The 15,071-nt window shown below is 39.4% G+C and overlaps 1 protein-coding gene across 1 annotated transcript in view; it reads left to right on the top strand.

The window, feature by feature from the left end:
• The window catches only part of RNF2 (ring finger protein 2), a 56,829-nt gene that overhangs the window by 30,085 nt on the left and 11,673 nt on the right, over positions 1 to 15,071 (top strand). Inside the window, exon 2 of the mRNA XM_060088505.1 lies at positions 12,505 to 12,593. Coding sequence (XP_059944488.1) covers positions 12,507 to 12,593 — 87 coding nt within the window. The 5' untranslated portion in view covers positions 12,505 to 12,506. The remainder of the gene's footprint in view (positions 1 to 12,504; positions 12,594 to 15,071) is intronic.

The following is a 15,071-nucleotide window of genomic DNA, read 5'->3' as shown; positions in this document are numbered from 1 at the left end:
TTGCTATTACAATGCTGTGATGACTCTTCATGTATATATATTTATTGCATACCTGTATGAGAATTTTTGTCAGGTAGATTTCCTAAGAGAACCATTATGAGGTCAAAACTTGGGTGCATTAAAAATTTTGACAGATATAGGCTGCTCTGAGTGGTGATGGTTCAACCAGTACCGTACAGTGAGTCTTATTTTTTGATTTGGCCAAAGAGCAGAGAGTTATTTTGGTGTATTCTTCCATTGGCAGCTATTTTTCAGATACTGACTTTTGATTCACAAGTTAATTTTATTAAATTTTTTGAAGGATAAATGATTGGGATTATTTTATAGTTTAAGGTTACCTTTGTGTGTTAAAATACATGTACTAAAGTTCTAAAAGCTGATGTGTCTACTATTAGACTTATAAAGAATGTGGATAAAATTACATCAGCCAGTAAGTTAATTGTATGTTGATGAAAGGTAATAAACTGAAAAGTAGGGAATGCATTTCCATAGGGATTTCTGTAACAGTCGTGTATAGTTTGATTCAGCCAGTTTCCATTTCAAAGAGTACATTCTTAATGCCAAAAACCGCAGTTATGCCTGAAATGCCAAATTGCTCTGTCCCCAAAACCATGCCACTGTACACTTCCAATGATTTGAGAATTCCTGTTTCTGCACACCCTTTTAACACCTAGTATTATCAGTCATCTTAATTTTTGTCAGTATTGCAGACAAAAAATAGAGCATTTGTTGATAACATTGTCTTGATTTGCAATTTAGTGATTTGTAGTGAAGTTAAGCACAATGTAGTTCTGTTGGCCACTTGTATTCCTCTGTTAATTATTACCCATTTATCATTTTTCCTATATTGAGTTGTCTTTTAAATTGACCTGGGGGAAGATTTGCTGTGTATTATGGATTTTGGCCTTTGTTTATTATGTATGTTGCAAATATTTTCTCTCTGTCAATTTTTTTTTTTTTTTTTTTTTTTTTTTTCCTTTTGCGGTATGCGGGCCTCTCACTGTTGTGGCCTCCCCCGTCGCGGAGCACAGGCTCCGGACGCGCAGGCTCCGGACGCGCAGGCTCAGCGGCCATGGCTCATGGGCCCAGCCGCTCCGCGGCATATGGGATCCTCCCAGACCGGGGCACGAACCCGTATCCCCTGCATCGGCAGGCGGACTCTCAACCACTTGCGCCACCAGGGAGGCCCTCTCTGTCAATTTTTTATCTTTTAAATGTGCTTATATCTTTTGTTGTTTTTTGTATATAAGTTTAAAACTTTTATGAGGTGAAATGTGAACTATTTTTAAAGCCTTCTGGGTATTGTGTCTTGCTTAGGCTGCCTCCCTAATCCCAATCATATGAAGACATTCTACCTTCTTCTAGCTCTTTCATATAGTATTTTTAAAATGTTTAATCCTTCTAGAATTTTTTTATTCATTTATTTTTGTAGGTACATCTGATTTAATTCAAAAAACTTAAAACTTTTTGTTATCCCTCTGATTTAAAGTATCCTAAATTACATAAATTCACATGCTTTTGAACCCTCTGTTTTGTGCATTATTTCATTCATCTTTGTGCATTAATTCATTTGTCTTTTCTTCAGACCATAGTGTTGCTTTTTATTAGGCTTTAATGTTTGATGTAAGGTAAGCCTCACTGATTATTTTTCTCTTTTAAAATATCCTGGGTGTTCTTGTGCATCTTCTAAGTGAACCTTAGAATCACTTTGTCTATTGATATTTTGATTGGGATTGCCTTACATTGGATTTATATGTTTATCCAATTTAGGTCTTCTTTAATGGCCTTCAGTTAAGTTGTAGAGTTTTGTCTGGTCAATATTTTTTGAAATTTACTCCTAAATATTTCATAGTTTTTGTTGCCATTGTGAATGGTTGTGAATGGGAGCTATTAAAAAGTACATTTCTAAGTGGTTATTCCTGGTTTATAGGAAACCTGTGGCTTTTTGGCCTGGTTTTCTCTCCTCAAGCCAAACATGTTACTGCCTTTTTTTTTTTTTTAGGTCTAGTAGTTTTTCATTTGATGCTACTGGACGTTCCAGGTAGCTATATTATCTGCAGCTGATAATTTTGTCACTTCTTCTTCCAGTGTGTGTGTGTGTGTGTATGTGTGTCTCTCTCTTTTCTTTTTTTTTTTTCCTGGTGGCATAATTTAGGGCTTCCAGCAGAATGTTGTAGGGCAGTCGTGTTTTGCTCCTGACTTTTTTTTTTTTTTTTTTTCTTTTTTGCGGTATGCGGGCCTCTCACTGTTGTGGCCTCTCCCGTTGCGGAGCACAGGCTCCGGACGCGCAGGCCCAGCGGCCATGGCTCACGGGCCCAGCCGCTCCGCGGCATATGGGATCCTCCCAGACCGGGGCACGAACCCGTATCCCCTGCATCGGCAGGCGGACTCTTAACCACTGCGCCACCAGGGAGGCCCTGCTCCTGACTTTTTAATAGGCATCTTCAAAAGTTTTAACTTTGGGGCTTCTGGTGTATTTTCATCAAGTTAAGGATATTTCCATTTATTTCTAACTTTCTAAGACTTTTAATTAGGAATAGTTGAATTTCTTAAGTGGTATAAAGGTGAATATAGCATTCCCATATAATCTAATTTAAAAACCTGTTTTATATCTATGTGCATTTTCTAACTTTTTTTTCCCTTTTTGATTATGTCAGAAATTTAGCTATGGATTAGCTGTATCAGGTTACTAAATTTTGCTTTCATGAACAAGTCTATTTTTTATTATTATTATTTTTTTGCTGTACGCGGGCCTCTCACCATTGTGGCCTCTCCCGTTGCGGAGCACAGGCTCCGGACGCGCAGGCTCAGCGGCCATGGCTCACGGGCCCAGCCACTCCACGGCATGTGGGATCTTCCAGGACCGGGGCACGAACCCCTGTCCCCTGCATCGGCAGGCGGACTCTCAACCACTGCACCACCAGGGAAGCCCTCCGTTTTTTTTTTTTTTAAAGCAGTTGTTTCTGTTTGATTTATGCTTTTTTTTTTTTGCTGTACGCGGGCCTCTCACTGCTGTGGCCTCTCCCGTTGCGGAGCACAGGCTCCGGACACACAGGCTCCGCGGCCATGGCTCGCGGGCCCAGCCGCTCCGCGGCATGTGGGATCTTCCGGGATCGGGGCACGAACCCGTGTCCCCTGCATCGGCAGGCGGACTCTCAACCACTGCGCCACCAGGGAAGCCCTGATTTATGCTTTTATAATGATCATTTTCCCCTTTTACTTAATTAGGTTCATATTCTAATTTCTAATGCTTGGTTCGTATTTTTTTTTTTCCACTCTCCATGGTTTTATTACTTAAAAATTGAAGGTTATAAGTATTTCTGAAGGACATTTTTCTCATTACACATCCCATACATTTTGATAAGGTTGTATTTTCACTTTATTAATTTATAAAGAACATATAGTGTCAATTTTGCTTTCGTTTTTAACCCATTCCAGTGTGGCCTTTGCCCCTCAGCTTAACCCCATTTGATTCTTGGGAAGATCACCATCATGGCCCCTTCTTTAGTTCTGTAACCTCTTGTGTATTTTCCCATTTACTTACCTGTCACACTGACCCTTATGTCTTTCCGACATGTCTGTTTCTTTGAAGTCCTTCCTTGAACTTCTGTTTTTAATAGCTCCTTTTCTCTTCTTGATTATCTAAACCAATGCTCTTTTTCGTATCTCTCATTTAGAACTTAAGAATTTTTAATTGATTGTGTGCATACTTGTGTTTACTGCTGTCATTCTTAGCACTTTGTACAGTGCATGTGGTGCAATGGATAATCAGTATTTGAATGAGTGAGTAAATGATACGTAATCTTATGAAAGGATTGGGGCAGGGAGAGGGACCTACCCAGATATATAGGCCTTATGTCAGGGCAGATCAATTTTGGTAAAAATACTTCAGGAAAATTGATAATCTGGAAATTAAATTTCTTTCAAAGTATTCAAGCCTTATAGACTTTTGTGTAGCTCAGGAGTACACATACATACCCTGCTTTGAAGATTCCTAGTTAAATCATAAAAGATCAGCATTAGGAAATTCTTTCCATTTATGTATTATTTAAAGTGCATTTTTTTTCCTTTCTAAATGTCTTCCCTCACTCATTTATTTAACTTTTATTGAAAAGCAGGCTCATTTCTAGGTGTAGGAGAAAATATTAAGATGTATCAAATTATTTAAGTCAGTGGGATAGACATGTAAGCAGCTCTAATGCAATACAAGTAAGTTCAAAATAGAGAAAATACTTTGTACTTTGCACCCCTTTTTTCTACTCACGTAAGTAATATATAACCTTTTCCTCTGGCTTCTTCAAGATCTTTTCATTGTCTTTGAATATCTGTAATTTGAAAATGATATGCTGAGGTGTGGTTTTTTTGGCATTTATTCTGCTGGGTATTCTCGGAGCTTCCTGGATTTGTGGTTTGATTATCTGACATTAATTTGGGGAAATTCTCAGTCATTATTGTTTCAAATATTTCTTCTGTTCCTTTCTCTCTTCTCTTCCTAGTATCCCCATTACATGTATGTTAAATCTTTTGTAGATATTCCACAGTCCTTAGATATTTTGTTCTGTTTTTCTCAGTCTTTGTTCTTTTTGCTTTTCAGTTTTTGAGGGTTCTATTGGTACATCCTCTGACTCAGAGATACTTTCTTTAGCTGTAGGCAGGCTACTAATAAGACCATCAAAGGCATTCTTTATGGCTGTTACAGAGTTTTTGAGCTCTAATTTCTTTTTAGTTCTTTCTTAGGATTTCCATCTCTCTGCATACATTGCCCATCTGTTCTTCTGTGGTCTTTATCCTTTAGAGCCCTTAGCATATTATTCATAGTTACTTTAAATTTCTTGTCTGATAATTCCAGTATCCCTGCCATATCTGGTTCTGATGCTTGCTTTGTCTCTCAAATTGTGTTTTTGTCTTTTGGTAATGCCTAGTAATTTTTTCTAGAGCCGGACATGATGTACTGGGTAAAAGGAACTTCTGCAAAAAGGCCTTTAGTAATGTGTTGGTGAGGTGTGGGGGGAGGGCAAGGGTTCTGTAGTCCTATAATTGGTCTCAGAGCCTATGCCTCTGGGCTGTGAACTTCACTAGTGGTTCTTAGTTTTTTTCTAACCCCTTTTAGGTGGGACAGGAAGACTAGAATGGACTGGAGTTGGGTATTTCCCTTCCCCAGGTCACTTAGGTTCTGATAATATTCCAGCAGGTTAGGTTCTGGTTAACTAATTTTCCCTGAGGGCAGGACTTGTTACTAAGAACTAGAATACTCTGGCATATTTAGAAATGGTTCCTTTTCCCCTCCCTCTGCTGGAAGCATGAGGGGATTTTTCTCTGATAATTAGTGTGGGAACCTGGTTGGGCTGCTGGAGGTAAATTTCACAGTATAGTGGGGGCCTCCCTGTGACTGGGTCCTCCTGGAGTTTTTAACTCTCAGACTTGTCCACACTGAGCTTCCTCCAACCATTTTTCAGTTATAGTTCAAGAGCTTCCTATCTGACACTGCTTCCTACTGCGGTTTCAGTGCCTCAGTCTGCTCAGGTATGTTGAGATTCCCTGTATTCTGTCTCTTCAATTTTGAGGCAGTGATTTTGCCTTGTGTCCTCCTCTCGCTTATGGATCCCAGAAGAGTAGTTGATTTTTCAGTCTGTTCAGCTTTTTTACTTGTTAGGACTGAATGGTAACTTACATGCAGAACTGGAAATGAAAGTCTAACCTTTTTCTTGTTTAAAAAAAGATAAGCTTACTAAATCTTTTTGTGTAGAATGCATAGGAGTTTTCGTCTCTTTTGCCTGCTCTGCTGTTTGCTTTATGGGTAGCCACTTCTTGAGGGTGTTGTATTGAAAAAGCTTTTGAAACCACATTGAGCCTCCACAAAAGGACTTGGTGATCTACCATGTGCGAAGATGTGGAAAGTCAGCATGAGTGCCAGGTATTTGTGGTCCTTAAAAGAGCATTCTGAATATCCTATTGCTGTTTCCCCTTCAGTTATTGAAGCTGTGAGCTTTCAAAATTCAGCTGTGACTAGATCTTTCCTCAAGATTTATTTTCTGTTTCTGTCACTGCTACTAAAGTTATCTTGTCCAAACTATAATGCTAACATTCTCTCCACAAATTTGAGTGCCTACTTTATGCAAGAAACATTTCTGTTTTGTTGGGGGTATCTTTTATTCAGAAGTATAATTTAGGTGGGTATTGGGCCACAGGTAGACCTAGATCTTCTGTTGTGCTGCAGGGATCTTCAGGCAGTAGTCAACTGGGAAGCACATTCCTGTTGCTGGAAAGAATCCCTAAGATTACTTTGTCTGACACCTAATTTCCCTTCTTTGCTGGCTTCAACTCTACTCTCCATCCTTTCAGATTATAATTATTACCTAGGCCATCCATTCTTGTTCCTTTCCTCTTTCGTTGCTCTGTCTATATACATAGATGACTCCCAAATACCGGTTGTCAAAATCACAATTTATTCCCATCCGAAAAACAGAAGCTAAATGTCTTTTACATTCTTGGCTTGGGCAAAAATGAGCTGCAGACAGAAATGCAGCTTCTCACTAAACCAAAGAAGAGGAAAGGTTATATATGATTTGGTGGAAGGGTAGAATTTAGGTTAAATTTAAATGAAAAAATATATTGACCTAAAGCAAAGAGGAACTAATTCTAGAGAGCTTAACTGTTCAGTAACTGCCAAAAGTAGAAACTTGAGCTTCCTAAATACATGTAGGTAATGTGCTTTAGGCCAGAGTAGAATTTACAGCTCCCTCTGTATATGTGGATTGTGTCTTGAGGCAAAAAATTGAATTTTTCATTCTCAGATCCCCTTTTGACCCTCCTTGGCCAGGTCACAGTAGAGGTCACTAAATATTGTTCAGATTTACACTGCTCACATGTTCTTAAAAATTGAGATAGCAGGGGCTTCCCTGGTGGTGCAGTGGTTGAGAGTCCGCCTACTGATGCAGGGGACGCGGGTTTGTCGGAGCGGCTAGGCCCGTGAGCCATGGCCGCTGAGCCTGCGTGTCCGGAGCCTGTGCTCCACAACGGGAGAGGCCACAACAGTGAGAGGGCCTGCGTACCGCAAAAAAAAAAAAAAAATTGAGATAGCAGTTTTGGTGATCAGCAAGACTGTATCCTTTTTTTGGTCTAGGATTACCTGCTGTATTGTCTGATAAGATGGCATCCATGCAGTAGCATTTAAGATTCTAGCTACCAGGGAACATATGATTGATTGTAATACTTGTAATACTGATTCAAACAGAAAGACTGGAAAATTTTTAAAACTCGTGTAGATCCTAGTTTTCCAAATGATGATACCAGGACGTTCTGGAACTACAACTAACTTGTGAATTACTTCCTGAATCTTAGTTGCCACAGGAATACAAATATCCAAATCGGATATAATTTGGCTATGTTCAGGAGAACTAGCATCTCTAGAAAGAAGACTTTTAAAAATATATATATATATATATATATTTTTAGGAGAATATTTCATTTGACAGTTCCTATTAATTTGCTGGGGAAGCTTTCTAGAGACAGATGAAAGGAGTGTTCTGTTTATAGTTGACTCCAGGGTAACAGTGTTGAGACATGAGTTAGGATTTAGAATTCTTAGAAATTCCTGCTATCTTAGTAGTTTTAGTTCTCTGATAAATTCATCATGCTATTGTAGGATTTATGGTAGAAATAGTGGTACATGTATCTACAGGGAAGCTGTATTTAAAGGTAGTTCAGGGCTTCCCTGGTGGCGCAGTGGTTGGGAGTCCGCCTGCCGATGCAAGGGAAACGGGTTCGTGCCCCGGTCTGGGAAGATCCCACATGCCGCGGAGCGGCTGGGCCTGTGAGCCATGGCCGCTGGGCCTGTGCGTCCGGAGCCTGTGCTCCGCAGCGGGAGAGGCCACAACAGTGAGGCCCACATACCGCAAAAATAAATAAATAAATAAATAAATAAATAAAGGTAGTTCACTTTGAATTCAATGAATTCTAGAGTCATCTTCAGAGCAGCATCATTGGTAGATTTGGGGCCATTGTTCTTTACACACACACACACATACACACACCATGCTTTATTTGCTAATATGGAGCAGTGCCTCTTCCAGATATTTTTCTGATTGCTGTATCTGCCGGTATCTTTATGAATAGGTCGTTAAAACTTAGAGGCTGAAGGATCTTTGATTTTTTTTTTTATCTGAAGGATCATATGTTTGTTTTAGTTTGTAGTTTGTCAGTTTTCTAAAGGTCTTCTAACATTTTCTTTCAGCTCTTGGAAATCATCCAAATTTGCAGTTCTCTGTTCCATTTTTTTTAAAATCCTGTATTTTAGATTTTAGCCTATTAAGAAAAAGAGGGGGCAGGTTCTTTTTACATTGCCTCTTGGGTCTATCCCACAATACAGGGTGAACGCCTTGAAGCCAGTTTCTTATGTCTCCTATTTATCGGTCCATTCCTTGTTTGCAGCCTAGAATTTTCGTCTAAGTTTTAAAGGAAGGGCACCAGAAAAGGCTTTATTTATCACCCTGGTTTTCTTGCTTTCTCTAGTCCCTGTTGAACGTTTTGCAAGTCTTTTTTTTCTTTTTTCCAGCCACTTTTCAACTATTTTTGTCCATCTGAGGGGCTACAAGTAAATGGAATCATTAATATAAGCCTGGGATTCCTGGACAGTTTCTTAATAGAATGAAATTCAGTAGCAGCCATTAGTCTGTCTGCCTTTTGGTTTTGGAAAGTCTTTTATTGTGACTGTTAGCCCTAAACTGTACCTTAACTTAGTTTCCATTGGTTTACCTACCATTGTAGCAATCTTAAGTGGGCATGGGTCATTGGTTGTTTTCTTGGGGGAAGACCTTGAAGAAAGGATAGTTCATTTAGGATTCTAGGGGTGGCAGTAGAGGGGAGCAGAGGGAATATAGGTAAAGGTGGTGATGCTAAAACATGATAATGTTGGATGCATAAGGAGGGCAGGTTTCAGATAATTTGAATGCTTTTTTTCTTTGGTCTTTGCTAGAGAACTTTAAAGGGATGCTACTTTGAAGTTTGGGTTTAATTTTGAGGCCTCAGCATACCAGTCAAAAATGGCCACTGGCCATTGTGTATTTGGTACTTTTTTTCCTTTCTTTTCTAGAGCTTCTTTTAGTTGTATTATCTTTGACATGTCCAAAATTACCAATAATAGCTAAGGTAATTATAAACATCCTTGGAGAAATTGTGCCATCTAGCCTGGTAAGCAGAATAACTAGGATTATAATAAGAGTGTATATAGGGGCAGGAGTTCTGCCAGGAGAAGTTTGCATCTTAGATGTAGAGAAACCCACATCAATACACAAACTACATACAATAAGATCAAGTGATGCTTATAAAATGGTGGCTAGGGGGGCTTCCCTGGTGGCGCAGTGGTTAAGAATCGCCTGTCAATGCAGGGGACATGGATTCGAGCCCTCGTCCGGGAAGATCCCACATGCCACAGAGCAATGAAGCCTGTGCGCCACAGCTACTGAGCCTGCACTCTAGAGCCCGCGAGCCACAACTACTGAGTCCCCGTGCCACAACTACTGAAGCCCGCGTGCCTAGAGCCCGTGCTCCATGACAAGAGAAGCCACCGCAGTGAGAAGCCTGTGCACCGCAATGAAGAGTAGCCCCCGCTTGTCACAACTAGAGAAAGCTCACACACACTAACGAAGACCCAATGCAGCCATAAATAAATAAATAAATAAATAAATAAATGAATGGTGGCTAGGGACCATGATTTAGTCCCTAGAGTACAGAAATGTTAACCTTTAGCCCCAGAGTACAGAAATGAAGGAGAAAGTCCTACATTAAACAAAGTGATCTCTCTTTTAGGTAATCTCTTCATGAACGCTTTTAGAGAGGCTATGGCAAAGTTTTTTGCTCCAGAGAGCAGATACTGGTCTGTTGGGTCTCTTGTATCCATCAGTTTGACTAGATAGCAATTAGTAGAGTCTGTGCCATCATTTGATCCTCTGAAGATTGAATGATAGAGAAGAGACAGTATTTCATGAAGGAGAAGTTTTCTGTCACAAAATTCTTTCAATTTGTGATTCTCGCACTCAGGGAGATACTCAGAGAACCACAGACTACTAATCCTAGGATAACAAACTCAGCTAGATTAGTGACCAGAGCTCTGTGAAAAATTGCTCAGATTTCAGGCTACTGTTGGAGACACTGATCAGGAATCATGATGGAGCTGAAAGATAACTATATTTCAAGCACAGAAGATTCAAGGAATGTTTGCTTGTTTGGGAGTCCACTAGTTCTGATAAGCAAAATGAGTGAGTCTTCAAGGTAGACTCAGTGGACAGCCTCAAAATGATAAACAAAAGCCATGACTCACTCAAATTTGAAAAATTTGAACATATTTATTTCAAATTTTTGCTTGTACAAGGGAGAAACTTCATGTGGAAATGTAGCTGTTGAAGAGACAATGTATATTGAATTTTAGAGGGGGTTAGAATTTAGGTTAAATTTCAGTGAAGTGCTTTTACTTACAAAAGCAAAGTAAGTTAATTGCTCATTGGGTGGGTTCTTGAGAGCAGGTTTTTTTAAAAAAATTAATTACTTTTGGCTGTGTTGGGTCTTTGTTGCGGTGCACGGGCTTCTCATTGCGGTGGCTTCTCGTTGCGGAACACGGGCTCTACGCGCGTGGGCTTCAGTAGTTGTGGCGCATGGGCTCAGCAGTTGTGGCTCCCGGGCTCTAGAGTGCAGGCTCAGTAGTTGTGGTGCACGGGCTTAGTTGCCCGGCAGCATGTAGGATCTTCCCGGACCAGGGCCCGAACCCGTGTCCCCTGCATTGGCAGGCAGATTCTTAACCATTGTGCCAACAGCGAAGTCCAAGAGCAGGTATTTTTAAATGGTAGCTGCCAAAGTGCAAAATTCAGCATCCTGGATACAAATAGATCATGTCCTTCATTGTTTATGTGCCAGTGTAGAATATATGCCATACTGTGATTGTGCAAGTTGTGTCTTTAAGCAAGTGTGATATTTTTCTTTCTCACTATCTACTGGACAACTCTACCTCCCTCAGTGCTCCATTAAATAACTGGAACTCAGGGTGTGTAGCAGCTCCACTTCTCTTCTAACCCACACCTTCCTTCTGTGTTCTATCTCAGTAAAGGATGGTTGCTTTCCTAAAATCTTATTTGACCCTTCCCTCTTAGACCAGTGTCGTATGTATCATGTAGTGATCTGTCTGATTCTTTCTCTCTGTCCGTGCTTTACTGCTTTGGTTCAGATAGTTAATATCACTAAGGTTTTTTAACAGCCTCCTCATTGTTCTTACTGCTAGTTGCTTTCTATTCTCTCTTCTACCTACTGCTTGAATTTCTTTGAAACTATTTGATCATGTCACTCTCTTGTTTAAAACTTCCAGTGGCTTCCAAACTCATACATACGTACATGTTGCTCGACTTTGCCTGGAACCCTGTTTCTTTTGTACTCCCATCCCAGTGTAGTATTTTTTTTAAGGCTGTTTAATCTCCATTTAAGCCTTCCTTGACTCCTTAAATTTCCTGGTCCTTCTCTGTAATTCCATATTGTTTTTTCCATATAGTTGCTTAGACTATCTTGTCAGTTTGTAGTTCAGCTATTTACACACATTTCTTTCTTTATAGGCTATGAATTCTGAGGCAAGGACCTAGAGCAATTCTGCTTGGCCAATAATAGATGCTTACTAAATAATTGAATGATTGGAGCCTCTTCCTTTGCTCTAGAGGAGTTAGTTGTCTAAGACCATCTTCCTTACATGTATACTAGATCTCGTCCCCCTATTCAAAGACAGGCAGAGAAGTTGGCTGTACGTTGTTCATTCATAACAAGAGGAAAGTCACAGTGGTGAGGAGACCTTGAAATTGTGTCACATGGTGAGCAGTAGGAGGGACTAGGACGTTTAGCCAGAAGTAAAGAAAAATCAGGTGGAATATGATAACAGTGTCCAAATATTTGAAAGACTGTTGTGTAGAAAAATTATTCGACTTAGTCAGTTTGCCTCCAGAGGACAGCTGTAAGGTGAATAGGAAGCAGTTTGGGGCTCATCAATAGGAGGAGATAAGCTGACTTATTAGAAAGGGGATTTTTCATGAGTGGAGCTGTGAAAGTAGAGGCAGAATGACCTGTGGCTTAAAGTGCTTTAAAGTAGATTTTGTATCTTTGGCAAAAGTTGGACTAGATGGCCATGCTGAAGAGTCTGAGATTTTCCCGACAGTTCTAAATTCCATGACTACCCGTTTCAGAAAGATACTTCTTATTTTGGGTGAAGAGTTTCCTATATACATCAGTAATAACTAAGCATTCTCTGTGTGCGAGCTGTTAGGCATTCAGAGATCAGTGATAACTTCTTGCTCTCAAGTAGCTTGTATTTATAAATGGAAAGATTCTTGAGCTTTTCTTCTTCTTCATTCTTGAGGAGCCAGTCTGTAATTTCTGTTGGTTTTACTCTCAGGATTTACAATGTCTAAAAATTAGTTTTGAGATTTACTTCCCTTTCAGATACTAAAATTGTTTTTCTCTCTTCTTTATTCCTAGCAATGTCTCAGGCTGTGCAGACAAACGGAACTCAACCGTTAAGCAAAACATGGGAACTCAGTTTATATGAATTACAGCGAACACCTCAGGTAATGTAGATTAAGATAACTTAGAGGAAATAAGAGACATATAAACTGGGATATAGTTTTAGAAAGTGAAAACTTAAAAGAACATAACAGTAATAATAAATTTATATACAGTTCTAATTTATGTATGTTTGGTTGACACTTCATTTCTTGAACAAATAATTTGCATATTCTGTACCAGGTCCTAAGCTAGGCAATAGGTAAAGTGGTGAATAAAACAGATGTGGCACCAGCCCAGGGAGTTTACGGACATCAAACAAGTAAATTACACATATGAGAAGTTATGTAAAGGGAAGGTCCTTAATGCTGTAATAAATAATAACGGGAGAACCAGGGAAGACTATTTTGAGAAGGTGAAGGTGGGAAAGACTGGGAGAGGAACACGTTTGAAGGAGATAAACATGCTTAAAACTGAAGTCATTTTCAGTTTGAAATGCGTATATGACAAGTAGAGATGCTACCTAGGGGTCTGGACTAAATATAAAGTTTTAGGACTTGTCAGTACATTTTAAGCATGAGAATGCCAGATCACCTAGAGAGAGATGAGCAGAAGGCCCAGAACTTCATCCAGAGGAGCTTCAAGATTGAGAAATTAAGTAATGGAAAAGGAGCCAGCAAAGGAGACTGAGAAGGAACGGCCAAAGAAAAGTAAGGAAAAATGGAAGGTGAAGTGAGGGGATCAAAACATAGGACAAAGTGTTTCAAGGAGGATGCAGTTACTGTGTTCAGTACTACTGAGAGGATGAGTAAAATGAAGATTACAAAAGTGAGCATTAGTGTTGGCTGTATATACTTGGTGACCTTGACCAGAGTAGATTCACTTGAGTAGGTTTTGCTGTGTTAAAGGGGAGGGGGAGGTGAAAATGAATAGGTAATGTTTCAGAGAAGTTTGGCTGTGCAGAGAAACAGAGAAATGGAGTGAAAACTTGAGGGCAACATAGAATCGGGAAGTTACTTAAATTTTGTTTTGTTAATAAGATGAGAGATGGAACCACCCTCACCCCACCCTCCTCTACACACAGCTCTAAGCTCATCATTCACATTTCACTATGCAGCAACCCTATATTAATCTAGGCTGATTTAGTGAAGAGGGAGAGATTGCTGAAGTCTGAGATCAAATAGAATAATCCAAAGAGGGATATACTTGAGAAGGTAGGAAGGAATGGACATGTGATCGGAAGAGGTGTACTTTCTCCTTGTAAGAAGAAAGAGGAAGATGCTTTATAAAGATTTGGTAGAGAGAAAACGAGAGAGTTCCTTAAATGAAATTTGAGGTAAGGTAATCTATTGAACATTTAGGTGGTAGGTCTGCAGATAGAAGAAAAGTTGTCAAATATTGTAGTGAAAAGAAAAATGAGTTTTTAGTGATATCAGTCCGGTTGTGTGATTCCTCCCTTTTTTTCCCCCCCGCAGTGCTATGCAGATGCACAGGTATAGGCATGGAAAATATGGATAGATGGTTTATCCAGGGTTCAGATTTTGCTAGGCAAATTCTAAAGAGGAAGAGGGGACTAGACTTGATTACTAGCTGAGTCATCATCATACTCTCTGTGTGATTTATAAAATCGAGGTTATAATTCCTAAATCAAAAGTTTGTGTGTATATTAAACTAAGTAAAATACAGAAAGTGCTTCATATAGAGGTTGAAACATAATGGATACTTGATAATGGACAATATCTATAGTTTTGATGTCTTTCCTTGTGGGGTCATCAATCTTTGACCCTTTAGAGAAAACACAAGTACGACGGAGAGCCAGTGGAGACAGGAAGTGTCAGTAACATATGGGAAGCCCCTTATTCTGCCTGCATCTTCCTTTTCAGTGACCACATGCTAGACCTCTTTCTTCAATCCATAGGAGCCTGTATTGGTGCCTTTAGAGCTACATAGTCTTTGTTCTCAGTGCCACCTTGTGGGAAGGGTGGGTAGTGGTAGTGGCAAAGAAAGTAGGAGTCACTAATCAGTGCATTTGAGAGGTTTGTCCTGAATTCTACATTGGAACTCCAAATGCATTTTCGTACTGAAAACATTTTTAGACATGACAATTAGAAATACTAATACTTTTTATGCTTCAGAGGTGCTATGGTTTAAATCAGTTTGTAGGTTAACTTGAGAACCTGACCACTTTGTATAAAACTGCTCTGTGGATCAAGACTTTTTAAGGTTCAAAAGGTGACTTTAAAATTAAATCCTGTTAAGCTGTGTATAAATAGGGAATACTTGTATTTGAATTTTAAAATCTTTTAATGGATGGCATGAAATGTATAGTTTATTATCAAAATGGTGCAGTTTTGCAGATGGAAGAAGTTTTAGGGTTCATTAGCTTAACTTCCTCATTTTTGCAGGTAAGAAGACAATGTTAAAACTAATTATTTAGTGTCACAAAGCTAGTTGTAGAACTAATAGAACCTAAGCCATCTGATTCCATATTCAATGCTTTTCTTATTGCTATACCAGGGTAATTTAGCATTAGTTATCTTTTA

This window comes from Mesoplodon densirostris, chromosome 2, assembly GCF_025265405.1.
Source record: "Mesoplodon densirostris isolate mMesDen1 chromosome 2, mMesDen1 primary haplotype, whole genome shotgun sequence".
Classification (NCBI taxonomy): domain Eukaryota; kingdom Metazoa; phylum Chordata; class Mammalia; order Artiodactyla; family Ziphiidae; genus Mesoplodon; species Mesoplodon densirostris.
This window is presented reverse-complemented; position numbering and strand designations above follow the sequence as displayed.